Source organism: Ixodes scapularis, unplaced genomic scaffold, assembly GCF_016920785.2.
Source record: "Ixodes scapularis isolate PalLabHiFi unplaced genomic scaffold, ASM1692078v2 PGA_scaffold1__304_contigs__length_218370807, whole genome shotgun sequence".
Taxonomy (NCBI): domain Eukaryota; kingdom Metazoa; phylum Arthropoda; class Arachnida; order Ixodida; family Ixodidae; genus Ixodes; species Ixodes scapularis.
The window spans coordinates 76,135,844-76,154,935 of NW_024609846.1; the positions used below are offsets into that span (position 1 = coordinate 76,135,844).

At 45.1% G+C, this 19,092-nt stretch overlaps 2 protein-coding genes across 2 annotated transcripts; one reads left to right on the top strand and one right to left on the bottom strand.

Annotated features, from left to right (window-relative positions):
- The first annotated feature begins 1,223 nt into the window (after positions 1-1,223).
- On the top strand, positions 1,224-15,316 carry LOC115327164 (cytochrome P450 2C31). Its single transcript, XM_040500977.2, has 5 exons — positions 1,224-1,522; positions 11,848-11,963; positions 12,388-12,646; positions 12,820-13,010; positions 15,135-15,316. The coding sequence occupies exons 1-5, from the start codon at positions 1,224-1,226 to the stop codon at positions 15,314-15,316; spliced, it is 1,047 nt and encodes a 348-aa protein (XP_040356911.2).
- A 1,778-nt stretch (positions 15,317-17,094) lies between these two features.
- LOC115316924 lies at positions 17,095-17,823 on the bottom strand (the record flags this gene model as incomplete). Its single annotated transcript, XM_029976443.3, has 1 exon — positions 17,095-17,823. A coding segment is annotated over one exon (672 nt), but the record flags the coding sequence as incomplete, so codon positions are not given.
- Between the last annotated feature and the right edge of the window lie 1,269 nt (positions 17,824-19,092).

The following is a 19,092-nucleotide window of genomic DNA, read 5'->3' on the forward strand; positions in this document are numbered from 1 at the left end:
TTGTAGTTTAAATTACCAAAATAATAGTAAAAAACTGATTTACTTGCAGAGGTGAGGAATCAAGCACCCGTTTAGGTGCGTCGTCGTCGTCGTCCTCCCGGTTATTGCGGGGATCGTCGATGTTTCTATAGAAGCGTCAGGTGGACTTAAGTTTACATGAGAGATGCCCGTGCAGAACTGCATTCGTTGTTTGGACCTTATGGTCATGTTTTCCGACGACCTTGTTTCTTGAACGTATAGCCCGCGTTCCAAAAAAAGCCTCGTTTCTTACAAAGGTGAACATTACAAACGGGTCAAGAGAGGTTAGCCTTAACGCGTCTTCAAGCAGCTCCTGCAAAAACTTGCAAATACCAGATGGCCATCAGTTTTGCTCTGCAAGTAAAAAGGTTAAAGAATGTAGGTTACCTATCTAACTTAATTTCGAGCTGGTGTGAGAGCCCACTTCAAAAAATAAATAGAACTAACCTACAAGGTTGCAGCCAGACAAATTAAGTTAAAAGACCTGTACATGTGATTCCATACTGCATAAAGTGTCTCACAACATTAAAAAGATTGCTAGCAGATACGATGTAAACGTTGTTTTCTCGGCCCCTTACAAGCTCTCGAAAGTCTGTCTGATGCTTACTCAGTTGAAAAAAGCACTCTGCTCTAAGACGCACGCAGTGCAGTACACTAAATGTGTCACTAATGTTACATACGCGATACCGTGAAGCTTTGGAAAAGTTTATGTTGAACAAACCGGCCGCTGTTTTAACGATAGGGTAATGGAACATAATCTTTCTGTGCGCAACGACGCGGTAGGGCAAATTGCTGACCGGTGCAGGCGATGCGCTGACTGTAAACCTCTTTTGGATGCAACAGGGTTTTTAAAGAGAGCAAAAGATAAAACCGAGAGAAAGATTATAGAGGCGTTTTACATCAAAAGGAAAGATGACAACTGCGTTACCCTGCCTTCTTTTTTCTTCTTTTTTCTGCTCCAAAAAAAAAGTAACTTTTCTAGGTAACTGCCTGTGAGAGTGGTGATTGGTTGTATTGTAGCTGCGGCAAACGATTTTGTGTATATAAGGAACGATAATTGTTCTAATAAAATAAGTTGTGAATTAGCGCACGTGCTGTCTTTGTGTTTTTATTGTTCTTGTCTTGTTTGCGCTTCTTAACCTTTTAATGCTATTGTTTTTCTAGTTTTTGCCATTCATCCTTTTGTGCACCCTGAACAGCAACAGATGCGGTCCTTGTTGAATAAGATTGGAGATGCCCAAGGATCCACTCTTCCGCTCGCAGATTGCTTTTTCACAATTTCATTTGATATCATCAGTGCCATCTTGTTTGGTACAACTTACAAGCTCAGCGACCGTGAACACGGAGAGTTGGAGCAGACCCTTGTGAGAATTCTACAAGGATTTCGTATGGGCAACTTTGTAGACTCCAAACCGGTGTGGCTCAGCACAATCATGTCGTACGTGCCGTACACCAGAATGGCTGGAATGCGGAGCTCCATTTTCGTACTTCGTGAATTCGTCCGGTGAGTTTCTTTTGTTCTTTCTTTTCTTTTTTTTTTTTGAGAGAGAGAGAGAGATAAAAAGAAGGAATAGCGTAAACTGCATCTTCGCGCTCCTTCGGTAGCATGACAAACCCTTCAGTAATAAATACCGAAATTTCAGCATCGTCCATTTGATAGCCGTTAAAAGTATCGACGCCCTGTGACGCGTAGCAGTAGCTGTGATGTCAATAAGATGAGCAAGTAGACTGACTGAGTTGAAGGGGCATAGGTGTCAGATCAAGAACGAAGTGGAAGCTCCTCCCATCCCTTTCCACCTCAGCGGAGTGAATAGTAGAGAGGTGGTCGCATCCTCTCCAGCGTTTGCACTTATGAAGTGGAAAGAGGTGGGAGGAGCTTCCACTTCGTTCTTGACCTATCACCGGCTATAATAAATTCCCGAGTAATCGGGAGAGACGTCACGTTTTTATTAGTTTATTAGCATGGCTTGGAAGTTAGATTAAAAAAGTCGCTACTTTTTTCTTGCTTCATTGGCGAAACATATAAGGCTCTTTGTTAAGTCTCTGCTAAACGCGTCAGTCATTCACTCAGAGTGTACTGAAATCGGAGAAGCGTTGTGACCAAGCTGCGATGTATGTGAGAAGTTTATATTTGCACGTGTAGAAAGAAACATACTAAGTCATGTGACGTCCTCGGCTGCTGCAGAGCTCGCGGCGATCAGAACAGCCATGCAGAATATTATTCTACAAAATCCACACCAATGGGTGATAATCTTCGACTCTTCTCTTCAAGCTCTTTCTTCTCTTCAAGCTCTTTCTTCACTCCGTAAACAAAGTCCAAACATACAACTTATTCACGCAATCCTAGAGATCCACCAAAAAGCTTTGGTTAAGGGGCACAATATAGTTCTCCAGTGGATGCCAGGGCATTGCGGAATTACTGGAAATATTTGTGCAGACAACGCAGCCAGAGAAGCTCACAAAGAAACCGCTACTTTCCTCATTCCATTTTCAAGAACTGATTCCAACACCCTCACTCGAACAATCGGCAGTGAAATAACATCGTCGTTTTAGAAAGACCCACATTATTACTACAAATACCTAAAACAGATTGACCCCAAATTAGAATTTTGCCTGCCACGACGCCTCTCAAGAGCTCAAGAGACAACACTTCATCGACTGCGTCTCAACGTCGCATATACAAAGAAATACCTCCATATTATTGGCAAGAAAGAATCACCCATGTGCTCTTCATGTTCTTCACCCAAAGACAGTGACCATCTATTGTGTATATGTAAGAAATATGATCTGAAAGAAAGACGCTAAAAATACAGCTAGGACTAGGACCAAATGAAAAACTTGAACTACACCACCCTCTTGGGCCGTGGTTAACGTCTGGAGACGCACATAAGGCCACGAAAACACAAATTCATTTTCTCTCACATACTCAATTATTCAAGCTGCTATAGCAGTTGATGTATATACTGTAAATACGTATTATTATATATAATTTTTAAACCTTTTTTTTTCTCTTTTTTTCTTTCCTTTCTTGTCCCCCAACCTTACCCCCACTCCTTTACGAAGTAGCAAATCAGCTTTTATGCAGGTTGACCTCTCCGTGACTGTAAATAAACAACTATTCTCTCAAAACAAAACAAAAAACGCAAAAAGAAAAAAACATAATCCGGCTCTTTTCTGCTTGCTGCTAACGGAAATGTAATGCGATTGCATTACAGATCCTTTGCCTGTCGCTCACATATAGCCTCTATATCACGCCACTGCGCGTTCCTCTTATCTGCAGCTTTTACGCGCTTACGTCACCTTCTTCAGATCCTGCCACAGGGCCGTCCTTAGACCTTTCCAGCGCTCATAATCCAGGCAAAAAATGCTAAGTCACTGCGTTGTGGACGCATGCGCGGCGTCTTACATTTCGCGAAAGAGAGCCACTGCACACGCTCAGAACCCGTTTAACAGCCCAGTAGAAAAAGATGCCAGCGCGCAGAAGGCGATTATAGGAAAGGTCTGTACGTGCAGCTGGTTCACGCTAACGTCTTCTAGCCAGTTAAAAACATATTCCCGGTTTCTGGCCGTGTCTTGCAGATGAACTGTGGCGACAGTCTAGATGCTGCACGCTTTGCTTCTCGAAAGTATCCATACACTAACACTTCACACAAAGATAATACATCATTATTCAGAAGTTATTAGCGTACTACACATTTTACAGGTTTGGTACTCAAGTGTGTAACCAAGGTGATCGACACTGTGAGGGTATTTGTCAAACACAAGGTCCAGCAGAGCGACATACTTTGTGGTGGAATTTGTGTCATCGTTGTACAAATTCGTCTCTCGCAAAGTCTATACGTGTTCTAGCACCAGTGCACGTCCACGCTAAAATTCTCTGCAGGGAGAAGTGGTGCTTCGCGACGCGGATGACACCGCAACATCAGGTGACATCGTGACACCACATGACACATTGATGTAACGTGGCTCCGCGACGTCACTTGGCATTGTTACGTCACGTGCCGTCATATGACAGTCCGGTCCTACACGAATAAACAGACATGGGATCAACAGCGACAACTCGCCAATAACGTCTTTCGCCGTAAAAGGAAAGTTGTCCAACGCAAAGCGGCGGTTGTCGGTACAAGAACGTTGCTTACTTAAAACTTCTATACCCGCGCGTCACTCAATGAGCAAATTTTGCTACACAAACTTGCGTTTCGGGAATGCACCGGAGTATTTGTAATGTATCGATTAATTTGGGATGATGCAAGGATATATTTATCAAAGTATTTAGGTTTCAATTTGTTGGTGTTATGAGAAGCGTCTTTTCAGGTTGGCAACAGCGCCCAGTCTGTTCTTTTCAGGCGTCCCGTGCTTCTATGTGACTCGCCGTTCCGCTCTCCCCTGCCGGTGTCTCCGGTTGCATCCACCCGCCGTTGCATGCCTAGGCTTAATAGGTCGTGTTCGCTATACGTGGCGAACACGCACACAATACACGGCAGTATTGATTACTTTTTATGTTCATTGTGAAGATATATTGAAGGTCGTACGACCCTTGGATTTTTTCTCGGAGCGCTGGAGATTTTTAATTAAAATCCAGAAATAAGACCATATGGACGTTTTTAAGCGACTTATGAGGCAATTTTAAAATTAAAATCACGTAGATGACAAAAGTAACGGAAATAGTGGTAGTATGTACTAGAGGCGTCTCGTATCGTAATTTTAAGACCCTTACAGGAAGCCTAAATGTCCTGGTATTTGCGTATTTATGTAAATAAATAGGATAGGGCCGTTTTCGACTGACTTGTTTTCAATGGGTTAGACGAGATGGCGACACCAGTACCAGATCCCCCAAGCCACAGCCAAATACTTTACTCGGGGGAATACTTTCCACTCTGCTCATTTGCATTAGACAGAACGCATAGAGCGCGGAATCCAGCCCTGGCGGTGTGGAGGTTCGCGTCAGTCGACGCACAAGTGCACGTGGATGTTCGCGGCGGCCGCGGCGGTGTCGTCTCTGATTCCATCTAAAATCATGTTTCAAAAGTAGCGCAAGGTGCGTCGATGCACGAGGCACGTGCAACGTGCAACCCTTGGGAAGATCATGGCGGCACAGCGCAATAAAGTATTTAGCGCACCACTGAGCTAGATTTTAGACGCTATGTTATTCTAAGGAGTGGCGTTCGGCACGTGTCTCGCGCATTTCCACAACAATGAATTTGGTATGTAGAACAACCATCATCAATATCATCGTTTACCGCCCGATTGCCGAGACCTCCACGACGATAGATGGCTCTCGCCAAGCCCAGAAAACCTGTCCGCGCCGAGGCTATTGTATTTGAGAGGAGTGGAATGTATTCCCCCTAGTAAAGTATTTGCCACAGCATTCGTTGTTATTCCTGTTATTTTTACGAGCTTGCACGCATGGCGACTCACTGCACGAGTCCTTTGATTGACACTGCCGAGATCAGTTTTGCCTAGGCACCCTAGATTTGCCCTTCTGTCGCAGAATGGCCTGCGTGAAATTTGTGTGCTGCACCACACAAAAAATAGGACCAATGAGAGGCGACGCATGTATGGCATAGTGATGCCATGGCCACATTCTGTGTCTCACGGCCGCGCGATGAGCTTTCACTTTCAATTTTATGGTGACCACGGCCGATGCCGTGGTCACCTTTGCAACCAATCTAGCGGTAAGAACGTACCACGTAATCTAACGCTCCGCGAGTCCCTAGGTCACACCCCGTGGTCACACCGAAGTGTCACACGCTTCAGCAAAGCCCCTTGATGTGTTTGTATATCTTGCAAGCGTCATGAAATCATCAAATACGCCAATGCACGAGCCCGTGCTTCGTGGGGCACTTTGAAGCAGATGGCGGCGCAGCTCATTAAAATGAGCGTCTATGGAGCGACCTCTGAAAGGAAACTGTGGTGCAGCTCTCGCTGGTTGTCTCGTGGTACACCTCTCTCCCGCGTTTGCTAGTAGTTTATGTCGGTTCTTGTAAGAAACGCTAGAAACGCCAAGCGTGATTTTTATCCCGGGACTTAAGTTCACAAAGTTCATTTTACCTACCCGGTTTCTATCGGCCGCTTTACATCTCGGCCCTTTTCAAACCCATCTTATATTTGCAAAAGAAAAAAAAATGCGCCGTGGCGTATTTCACCCTGAGAGCTCGGGCCATATTAGATATAATTATCCCTCTGTTTACAAATGCCACGTTCTTCACATTCGGTACGTCCGTGAACCAAGGCGGGCGTTGATGATGATCCCGGGACAATCGTGAATGTGGTCATTTCCCTCAGTCTGAATCTGCGGCGTCGCATAGCTCAGAAGGCAAAAAGACGCATGTTCGGCTTATTTATCGCTTCACATGGCTGGCACTTGACGTCCTTGCACCATGCCCGTGCGAATTCTACTTTCCCTGTTAAAAGAAAAGCGATAGTACACAGTTCACGTTGCAAAAATTTCCAAGGCCACCACAATGACAGCTCATGTGACTTCAGTGCAGGCCATGAAAACACTGTGCTCGTGCCTTCGACTTCGCTTGCACCTATGTTAAAATAGAACCTTGAGTGCATAGGCGCTTTAGACACGCGCCAGATACCAGCCGCCTTGGGTGACTTTCTTTTGTCTTACCAACATACCGAGCCATTGAAACGGGCGTTCACGAGTCTCTTCACGAAGGCCAATGCTGGGAAGAAGGACACAGTAGAATCTAAAATACCAACGACTTTACCTGTTATGGTAATGATGAAGTGAAATAATACAGATAAAAGGAAACAAAAACGCAAGGTATATGTTATGGCGGCTGCCATGCACAGTGTTCGAGAGACGCAAAACTCCGTCTAATCTGAAGACACATAAAGACGGACCACTGAATAGCCGAGATGTATCATGTGGACGCTACAAGCTATCAAAGTTAATCCAGCACTGAAGGGATGTGACTGTCCGGGTTTGCTTTGCGATTCCCGGAGCTCAAGGTCGCGCGGAGCTCAATTGGCTGTTATAGTTACGCTGGAATAGCTCGCGGCATCGGCCGCGGTCATATACTCCTCAAATTGACAGGAAGGCGCAAGGAAGCTCTCACAAGGCATTGCGCGTTGCCATGGTGTCACTAAGTCCTACATGCACCGTCTCAAAACTGTTCTCTAAATCTAGATGGCAAATAAACCTCGCAGCTCTCCAGCAAAGCCGTGGGGCAAAGCCGATATCGGCCGCACCCGGTGTACAGCAAACGGTACGTGCCGCAAGCCGTTTGCTTGGCGCCACTTTCGCTGGCTAAGAAGCCAATCTATAGACCGTTTTATCGTGGGTAGCGCCATTTTGAAAGCGAGAGAGAAAAGGGGAAAGGGCTACCGGCGCTTTCCTCCTTTCTGATTGTGTAGAAAGAGTGGAAGTCACGGATGAGAGGCTTGGCCGGTGTTGGGCGTCTGCAGTGCCCCAACTTCGTTCGCGCTTTCTTCTACGTTTCAAACTACCATACTTAATTAGAGCCATGGTCTTTGATGGCGACAGTCCCCCGGTCATCGAGACACCATTGCTGGGTGATAGGGTGCACGAATAACGACAGAAAGCGTCGAATACTGTCCGAGGACCTATGTAGCTTGCATGGAATCCGGCAAGGCAAGTACGGCTGGAATGTTTTTAAGCTCCATTGCTTTCCGCATGACTGGAAATGATGAACCATTTATACATTTTTGCTTGCAATGGGCCTATTTCAACGTAGCCGCTTTTAGTTGTAATCAACAAGCGATACACGAAACGGAAACCTCAATTAACTTTGTAAACGCCGGGAGCTGCTACATATCGTCTTGCTGTGCTGTTTTTATCTTCGTGTCCCTGTTCTTATATTTCCTTGTGAATGAACGACGAGGACGCTCTAGATGTACTTTTGTCGAACCGCAGAAAGCCTCGAAGCAGCCACGAATTATTTTACTATTTGATGCAATATTTTGAGTACTCACCTCCAATTTCTATAGCTGGCACGTTCGCTGCCGCTGTTCCCCCCGTCGCCACACTGGCGGATGCCATGACTCAAACAAAGAAACGTGCACACTGGGCTCGAAAACGCAGATCGCAACACACGAGACGTTCCCTGCAGCGACTATGAAGCGCCTCAAAGCGCCTTAGTCAACGGAAACAACCCACCAGCGGCACTCCAAGGAGCACTTTTGCCGGCTCTCTGGTATCGCGCAGGAGATCGCGATTAAAAAAACAAACAAACAAAAACCAATAGAACTACGTTTTCAACAATTTCCAGCCTCACCCGGCGGCGGAAATAAGCCTTCAACTAAGTGTTGTAGATGATAAAATCGATTCAGTCACCACTGCAAATGATCACTATTAAGATAAATTCAGTTACGAAATTTTACAAGCTGAAACAGCAGTTATCATGAGAAAACTCGCACGCACATTGCGAGCGTACCCCATGTTCATCGGCGGTACAGCGTTCGGTGCGCGCTCCATTCACGAAATGTCCCGAGCGAAGTCGAAAGGATGGCGTTGAGGAAACGCCTTTTCGGTTTACGGACGCAATCCACTGCCCCCGGAGACAGGGGTCATGTGGAAAGCGATGGAGTTCAAAGACATTGCAGCCGCCCTCGCCTCGCTGGATTCCTTGCAAGCTACATATGTCCTCGGACAGTATTCTATGCTTTCTGTTTTTATTCATGCACCCTATGACCCAGCAATGGTGTCCCGATGACCGGGCGACTGTTGCCATCGAAGCCTCGGGCTTTAATTAAGTTTGCGAGTTTAAAACAGAAAAAAAACCGCGAACGAAGATCGCGCACAGCAGACACCCAACACCGGCGGAGCCTCCTCATCCGGGACTTTCACTCTTTCTACACAATCAGAAAGGGGGAAAGCGTTGGTAGCCCTTTCCCCTTTTCTCTTTCGCCCTCTTTCAGTAAAACGGTCTATAGTCCCATTAGAGTCGCTAAAGAAGCTGCGTTTAGAGTACCGACACTCCGTTCCCCGACGTTGTTGTCGGCGCCGCCATTTTGTTTCTTGTGCAGAGCAGGCGCAACTGCTGATCGTCATGATTCAAAAGTGCGACATCCTCGGCAAAAGATTCGGTGTTAGTAAGCTCATGTAATATTGCTTTGGTCTGTCACGAACTGTTTAAACGTTTGTGGAGGGCGGAAAAGCCTTTCCTGTGATTTCAGATAAAACTTCAGATAACTGACAACCATGATTTTACAGGGGTCACTAAACTAACTAAACGATTTTCCTACTTCTTCCTCCTTAGCTTTAATCCTCAACTCAAATGCGAATTGTGAAATCACGTCGTCGTGACATTCTGCGGCACCGGTGCGATGACTCGTATACTTCGTTTCATCTTCGGTCCGAGTGCGGCCGACGTTATGAGCTGAAGGACCAATCAAACAGCGTAAAAAGCGCAACGTCATGGCGTGCTGTTTGCGCTTGACTAGCCCGCGCAGGAGCAGACAGACGGCGAATACCGGCTGGTTCCAACAACAACAGAAAGCACGCCATGAGGTTTCGCCTCTTCCGCTGTTTGATTGGCCCTTCGGCTCATAAGATCGGCCGCGCTCGGACCTAAGGTGAAACGAAGCATAGCTTCAGGTACACGTAGCAGAGCGCGTTGGATGGAATACAGTTCACACGGAAAAAGAATAAAAACAGAAAATATACGAGGGACAGACGCACACAGTTCTCTCAAAATAGAATATTCTGCTCGCGTTTCGAACGTGCGTCATTATGTTCCCCCCCCCCCCCCAAACTACAGTTTTTTTTTATACTCCGTTTCGTTCTGAATGCCAGCGTAGCTGATGCTACAAGAGCGAGCTGCGAGCTTTCAGCGTCCCTGCCTAGCACGCGCGCTCGTGCAGTGGGAGCATCGTTCAGGAGAACCTGCTTTTGCGTGAAACTTCTGCTTCGCTATCACGTTAAGTGAAACATACGGACCCACAGAAGCTATAAAAGAAATCAATAAAATATTACATTTAAAAATAATGTTTAATGAGACGCTGAGGCCACGAGCTGCATAATTTTTTTTTCTGTTCGTTTTTGTTTTTTTTTACGTTTTTTCATTGCGCGTCTAAACATGCTGACAGGGCCAAAGCCGCCTGCGAATCCGGAGACCTACCTCCCCATTAAACGTCACAACCACGTGACAACCACATTCCCGGAAAGACGATGTGAGAGTTGAGAGTGGCCGCGGGGGGCACATATTTCAATCTGTTTTTATTTTGGTAAAAAAAACAACAACTAGGGAACTCATCGAAAAACGACTTTCTGTTCCATATTCCACGGGTGGTAGCATTGTGCTCATCGGTGGCATTCTGTCGCGTGTGCCTGACGTTGAGAATGTTTGAACTCTCTCCCATCTCCGGTTCACCTCCGACGACACTGATAACTGTAACTTAACGGTTGGCGAATGAACCTCCAGTATTTTACCTACGTCAGGATTTGTATTCAAGTTGTGTAACAAATCAAAAACACTGCCGATCGAGTAGTAGAAATAACCATGTATTTTCTTTTCCATTTTTATTTCTGTCGAACACTTCAGAAATAGCTGATAACTAAGCAGTCTTAGGTAGTAACGCGTTACTGTAATTTCGTTACTTCTTCTGTAACTTGTAACTGTAACGAGTTACTTTTTAAGAATGTAACTTGTAACTGTAGTTTTATTACTTTTTCTGAGGTAACGATGAAAGTAACGACGTTACTTTTGTCGTTACTTTTCAATTCTTTATTAATTATATATCATTAAACGAGTATAATCTAGCTAATACTTGCACTTTCCAGATTGTCTGTTTCGACATTTCGAGTGTCAAGTTAGCCTTGCACAAACTTGGGAATACGTTCTTTCTCGCGAGTCACGACCAGAATATAGGCACGTGTAGATTTGATGGAAAAAAATAAGAAACGAAGAATCTAGTTATCTTTACGCACGTGCTTGTACTTTGTGACTGAGCACTTACATCTTAATATCTTGAAGCACTATCTCTGTTGCTTTTTTTTTCTGCTCACGCTTTCTGATCGTGTGAATCCAACGTGAAACAACAATACACGCGGAGGGCACTTCGTATGTTTCCTATCTTGATTTGCGCCCCTACTCCGACGTGGTGTAAACAGTGTAGCCAAAATTCACTGTTGTTTGCGCGGGGTTTGTTTCTGGCTTGCCGTGTACGTACTGAACTATATCCAAGGAATCCATGAACTTAGCGCAACCGTCAACGAGCAAGCAATGTGCTGGTGCTACCAAGGTTAAGGATATCGATGAGAACAAAGAACTAGCGTGAACGGCGTACAGACAGTATTTTGTTGTAGTGAAGTGGGTTGCTAACAATTTGACCGCAGTATGCAAACTTTGCAATCATGAGTACTCCGACGACAAGTCTTCGTGTTCAAGTCAGAGAAAACATGTTTAGTTGAATTTTGGACTTTATTATTTTTATAAAATTAACTAATATTCCAGCTAAACTATAAAGTTCGAATTTACCGCTATAGTGACTGCTTCACTGATTCGTGTCTATATTTTTTTTCTTTCAGACAATAGTTTTTCCTAAGTTTTTTTTTTTTTTTTTTTTTTTTTTTGTGTGTTATCGAAAAGTAACGGAAAGGTAACTTCGCTACTTTTTTTCAGAAATTAACTGTAACTGGAACGACTTACTTTTTACAAGTAACTTACCCAAGACTGTAACTAAGGAAGCCTACGAAACGGTCTTTCAATAAAGCATGTATCGCTGCTAAGCATTCGTGACATAAGAAGCATGTTGGAAATTTAATCTTTGCCGGCCAAAGTTTTCAATTCGTGTATTGGTCATCTATGGTAAATGTTCTGGCTGTTTTTTTTTTTTTTTTTTTTTTTTTTTTAGTGAACGGGTGAAAGAGAACCAGGATACCTTGGAAGAGGGCACGACTCGCAACTTTATTGACGGTTACCTGAAGCAAATTAAAGAGCACAAAAACGACTCCAATACACACTTTCGAGGTAAGCGCGCCTCGCACATTCCGATTCAAGCGTAATTATTCATTTCAAGAATGGTGCAAACGAGTAATTATGAAATTCAAGTAAATGTCCGGCGCAGTAAACCTAGGAGTGGTTTTCAATGCCCTTCCAAGTATATGAACGTATAATGAGGGACAAAACTGATTTGCATGCTATATGAAATAGAGATTAACTGTGTTTTATAAAACTAACAAAACAAATCCTTAGTTATAGGAATAGTGTTCTTAGCGCAAAGAACACAAGCCAAGTGCTGCAGGGATCTTGGGGTATGTTAATCTTTTGTACTTCGAATTAATTTCAGTTAAGTTTATAACAATATAACTGCGCATTCGGATTGAGTTTGGCAAAGAATTCATAAAATCCAAATACAAAAATGTTTGCTTTCACCCCCCCCCCCCCTTCCCAGAGTGCCATCTGCTAGGCTCTGCCTTGGATTTCTTTCTGAATGGCGTGGCTACACCGCCTTATGCGGCCCATTTGATGCTGCTCATCTGTGCCCAGAACCCTGACACGGTGCAGTCGAGGATCCATGCGGAAATCGACCACACCGTTGGTCGCAACAGACAGCCCGCTTGGAAGGACCGTTTGGAGATGCCCTTCACCACGGCCAGCATGTGGGAGATACTGCGATGGAGAACAGAGAGTTCGCTCGGGATACCCAGAGGGTACACCTTTCCTAATCCCATCAATACGTGTGCGAAGAGTGTTACGTTAGCCTAACACAAGATAAAAGTTTTTTTTCTTGATGTAGACCAATGTCTGTCTTTTTTGGCATTATCAGATGGCCTTAAAAGGTAAACGATACAAACATATTTGTATCACTGACTTTATTTTACAGAGTAAAAGAAGACATAATCCTTGGCGGGTTCATTATTCCTAAAGGCACCGTGGTCTTACCAAACACCAACGGAATGAAACGCAATCCCGATCTCTGGAAACGACCCAATCACTTTGATCCTACCAGATTTCTAACACCAGATGGCACTGAACTTGTTAAAAAGCCAGAACACCACCTTCCTTTTTCATTCGGTAAGCAAACCAAATCATTACGTGGTATATGCTAGTTTGCCGTTATATGCATTTGGTTAATGGCCACACTTCTAGACAAGTGGCGTAGTGGTGTGTAGTGTTCTCTGTCAACCCAAACCTATTTTCCACGCGATAGGAATGCTGGCAGTATCTGTGTTTTTATTAGGAACCGTGGGGTTGCCCCCACGCCATATATGGTCATGCATGTGCTGCGCATGTGTTCAGGACTCTTGTGCGGTCATTGATGAATTGGCTGAAAAATGAAAAATATTCCCGCAATTAATGTGGTAAGCCGTTTTGCTTTCCAAAGATTGTTCTAAAACACAAAACGCGAACAGCCAGAAAGGGGCCGTTTAACAGTTTTATCCACTTACTAGCCAGGCAGCTCAATTGTGGTTGCGAAGCTCGTCACCAGCATTCCCTTTAAACAAACACATCTGTAACGACTCAAAAAAAAAAGGGGGGGGGGGGGGAGGCTAGTTTGTTATCCATTATCGCTCATGCATTCCACATTTATTGGGAATTCGAGGCATATTAAATAAACTGTAACATATTAGCAGCGGCATAATTTGCTAACATATGACAGAATCAGAAAAGAAGAACGCGCAGCTGGATTCCGTTGTTGACTATTGTCCATGAAGAAATAAAAAAAGAACCCCCGTAAAACAACCGGAGATTCGGAAGAAACTTAGCTGTCACACTACTGATGTTCTAGAGGAGGGGTGGCCAGGCTGACCCGGCCTTAGAGCCGCAAACAAAACCACGAAACTTCCAAGAGCCGCGGGGGGGGGGGGGGGGGGGGAGGGCAAACTTTCTGTCCAGAGCAATAAACGTATCCAAGTCCAAAGCCGCCAAACTGTACGTAAGGTAGCACAAGATTACCAAACCGCAACCAGTCTTTCGATTTAAAACTCGTTCCATTTCTCCTTTTGGGGGAGTGCTCCCGTGACCGGGAGGGAAGCGGGGTATTGTGTGTGTGTGTGTGGGGGGGGGGGGGGGGGGGGGCGGGGGGGGGGGAGGCCGCGAGCCGCACTTTAACACGCGAAGAGCCGCATGCGGCTCGCGAGCCGAAGCTTGGCCACCCCTGTTCTAGAGCTTTTGCCCTAAACGAAACGCTCGCAAGGCTTAAGTATTCGATCATCCTCACCTCGGTTGAACGGTGTCGTAAGTTTTGAAATAGCCTGAACACGATTCTGATACTGTGCTCATATTGTGATTCTACCAGGTATCAACCACAAGATGAGCGCTCATGCAGAAAATGTTGATCTTTAGTTTTTCCGCCCCGTTGTATGCTTCGTGAAATTATCAGCAGTCGCTGATTGATGATTCAGCCCAGAACCAACAGCGAACGTTTATTAATACTAAGCACCGCCAGAAGCAAACACAGAGGAAGTGACGCAACAAGCTGTATGTGGCGCAACGCTTCTTTTTTTATGGTGTTTGGCATCATTTTGTATTTAAAATATATGTGCAGTTACCGGCGATATGAGCTGGAATGCCCAAGCGGCGATCGGGTTGTATAGAATACGCAAAGTAGCGGGCAGCGATCGAAGCCGGCGAAGCGTCAGAACGGCAGTGGTGGTTTTCAAATATGTAAATCCAACCCTCGCGCCCCATGCCTCCACCCTCTACAACGCACTCATAGTAGTACGCCGACTGAATGATTGCAATCGCCACCCTTGCCAGTTTCGATCTGGATGAGCATCGTACCGGCGTGCGGTCGTGTATTATCACTGCGTGGTGCACGTTAAAGACACCAGTGTAACGGTTATACTGCGCTGGCTAAATCTCTCATCTACAGCTAGGAGACTCCTCGCCCGTTCAGGCAGACCAAGTTCTAGGGTGTATAAACACGCACACAACCCAATAGTTTTTGTTGTTGTCTGTACTGCCTGATCGACGCTCCTGCATTCTAGCTCCTATCGCTGGCCAGTGTAGCAACTAGTCCTCCTATCTAGTTTATAGCAGTAAAAGTATAGAGTCCACCTGATTTTGATTCCTCACAGTTAGAAAGTGGTCAGAGACCTGTAGTCCTAGCCAAAGGGTGTTACTTCAGGCGAGCTCCGTTCAACACCGCACGTTATTTGTTCTCCGGTCTTAGGGTACCTTTTCGCATTCCTCCAGGTAAAAGAATGTGTCCTGCGGAGTCGTTGGCTAACGTGCAGATATTTCTGTACACGACCTGCCTGCTGCAGAAGTACACCGTCCATCCCGAAGAAGGCCGACAGCTGCCCTGCCTGGATCCCCTCGTTACAAGGGGACATTACGCTGATAATCAGAAGTTGCGATTTGTCCCTCGAGAGTGAATGAACGCAATCTTATATCAGCGTTCTTCAAATGAGCCAAATATAAATATATTGTTGCACCAGATAAAATATCATTGATAACACAATTGAATGCAAAGGTGAAAGCGAGCTGGACAAGAATGACGGAAATAATCGATGGAGAAGGAAAGCAAGGGAGACAAAGGACCAGCACAAATCTCCAAACACTGGTGACTGGCGCGCGACTGAAAAATATCCGTCTGGTTCGTATCAAACCAGCAGACATGCACACGTTACCCCCATAAAGCAACTAATATTAATAATAGTTTATTTTTATTTTCCATGAAGCATGGTGGAGCAAAGGGTAAAAGCCTCAAAGGAGGCTTGACCAGCCCTCGACACCGTACATTGGCATTGCAGCAAAAAAAAATGTATATATATATATTTATATATATATATATATGTGTGTGTGTGTGTGTGTCTGTGTGTGTGTGTGTGTGTGTGTGCGTGTGCGTGCGTGCGTGTGTGAACGAGATTACAAAACAGTTATTAATCACCTAAACAGATGGCATGCAAGGTCGTTGCAGACAGAAATCCGAAAAACACAAAAAGAGTGCATTCAATATAGCATAAACAAATTTGAAGAATTATTTGAATAAGGGAGGTAAACCACTGCTGCAGATAAAAAGAACGCAAAGCCTTGAAGAGGATAGTGTCAATGCAAATTTTCTTTCTAGAAGGAAATTTCACAGTTTTGGTAAAGTATATCGCAACATTTGCCTACCATAATTTGTAGAACAGTAGACCACCTTCCAATACTTCATGTGTCTAGTTCAGTGAACGTGTAGATTTGGTGTCAATGCCGCTAAATTTGGCAACGATTTATAATGTTTCCTTTTTTTTATTTTGAACTCAGAATCAATGTGTATAAATTCAGAAAGGCTATGAATTTTTAATAAGCTAAACTTCTTAAAAAACACTGCCTGTATTAAAAAGATAAGGCAGGTTCCATATTATTTTAACCATTTTTTTCTGCAGTAAAAATAATTTTTTCAGGTTTGTGAATGTAGTGTTACCCCAGACAAGGTTGCAGTAGCTCAGATGAGATTAGAACAAATAATTGTAAATTAATAGCTTCACAGTGGCTGGGAGTGTTTTCGCCGTTACGGAATGTCAGACCTATGATGGTAGATAATTTTTCAAGTAAGTGGTTAATGTGAGTGTCCCACAACATATGTTCCGAAAATATGACTCCAAGACTTTTAAAATTACTGACAATTTCAATTGGCGTAGAGTCAAGCACAATGCTTCTCGTTAGATTTACGCACTTATCCGTGGGTCGAAAAATGATAGCTTTAGTTTTATCAGTATTAATTTTTAAGCAGTTATCTTTTGCCCATGCCCCAAGTTTGGACAAAGTGTCATTAGCGATTGTGACAAGATCATCGCTATTATCTGAAGAAAAGAATAGGCTACTGTCGTTGCCATATATGACAAATTTTGCAGGACTCATGTTTACAATGTCATTAATGTACATATTAAAAAGAAACGGTCTCAGAATGCTCCCCTGTGGGACGCCTGAGTGAATAGGTTTAACGTCAGAAGAAAATTGGCCAATAGAAACATATTGCCAACGGTGTCGCAAGCAGGAGCGTAGAAGTTCTAAAGGTAACCCGCGGACACCATTGTATCAGTCGTGATGTGTCAAGCCAACAACCACGTTTATTCAGGAAGTGATTAGTTATATAGTACGACGCGGCTGCGCGGCAGCGCAGCACGTGTCAACAGTTTATCTGTTAACGAGATATGACATCGCGGTTTACATGCAGCGCGTGCGTGACTTGCACGATACATTTTCCTTTGTTTCATAAATAACATTAGGAGTTCCAATGGTAGATGGGATGCACTTGGTTGAAATTGCTGTCGTATTGCAGGCGCTCTGGTTGACGGGTGTGCCTTGTGGATCGTCGTGGGACCGGCGTCAGGGGGTGGTCCTGCAAACCCGGCGTAGGCGGTCTTGTGGGCAAGGAGGCCGGTGTCGCTCTCAGTTCCTCGGTTGAATCCCCGCTGTCCGAGTCGTCGCTTTCAGCAGTTTCTTGTTGAAACGGCTCACGTGTTGCAAGAAGATGTTGCCGGTTGCGTCGCAGCAGCTTGTTGTCTTCGGTAACCACCCGATATGATCTTGGCGCAGCTGATCCCAAGACCCGAGCTCTACGAGTCCATGCTTTGTCTCTCACCCTCACGACTTCGCCTTTCTTGAGGTCGGGTAGGTTCTTGCCTCGGGTGTCGAGCTGGCGGTGTTTAAAAACACGCCTGCTGGGTTGATGGCTGAAGTCCGGGATTCGACTGCGTAGCCTCCTGCCTTGTAACGGCTCTCCTGGCGACCGACCATCCTCCAGGGGGGCAGATCGATAGCCCAGTAGCCCCAGCCAGAAGTCTTCATGGGCCTCCTCAGTTTTCTTCAAGATCCGCTTGACAATTTGCACCCCTTTCTCGGCGAGTCCGTTCGACCTGGGAAACTCCGGGCTCGACGTCACATGCTTGAAGTCGTATCTGGATGCAAAAACAGTGAACTCGTGAGACGAAAATTGGGGCCCGTTATCGCTGCAGACCTCTAGTGGAATTCCGTATCTTGCAAATATAGAGCTCAACTTTGCAATAACAGAACATGCCGTGGTGTCCGTCAGCTTTTCTACTTCCGGAAAGTTCGAATGCGCGTCAAATACACAAAGATACGAACTTCCGCCATGCTGGAAAAGATCAACTCCCACTCTGTACCACGCATGATTCGGTGCTGGCCTTAATATGAGGGGCTCACTTTGCTGCTTGTACGTATACTTTCGGCATACTGAGCACCCTTGTAGCAGAGTTTCGATGTCCGAGTTGAGTCCTGGCCAAAACACAAACGTCGGACTCTTGATTTGCACTTGTTAATTCCCAAATGACTTTCATGAATACGTTGGAGCATCTCCGGTCTCATGGACTTCGGGACCACAACTTTGCTACCCTTCAATACTATTCCTTGAACCAGTGACAACTCAGATACAAAAGGTTTCAGCATGCCGTCAATGTCACCCTTGCCGTTCATGTAACAAATGACTGACTGCAGGTCTGCACTCTAAGAAAAAAGTTGGCCTCAAGGGACTAACGGCAGCATTTGGTCCTCTGAACTCCCAGTTGCTCCCCGAAAGGACCATCTGGCTCAAGCTAGGTACCGTGCGCAAACGCTGGGGACTAATTGCACTTGACTGGGACCAACCGATAGGCGTGCGCGAGCAAAAGCACCCATTAGTCCCCCTCAGACAGGGTGCATCTGTATGATTTAGTCTCCAAAGGCAAACGGAATGTTTGCCAGGAGGACGGATGCTATTTCGCTTGTCTTGGGGATCGGCGAGACTCAGCCCAGCACGGCTCGAAGTGTTGACAAACTCGGACGAAACTGGCGAATTTGTTTAATGTGCCACGAACGTTAAGACATTACATGGTAGAGCTTCACGCGTTGTGTGAATGCGAGTGAACGAATGTGTTGACTCGACTTCACCCAACTATCTCGTCAAAAAGGATCTGTTGACATTCCACAAGTCCCATTTACGTAATTTGCCTTCGCGCAAAAAATGTGCATTTATCCAAACGGAACACCTCCAAATACTAACACTTTTTTTCTTTTTTAAATTAAACGTAACAATTTGTAAAAGCCACGCTTTTAACACCGGAGTCTCGCAGTCAGAATAAATGGTCACTTCAATCGGTAAAACAGATCATTCCCACCGGCGATATAAGCAGTCACGCGATGCGACTAGATCGCATCGCAAAAAAAA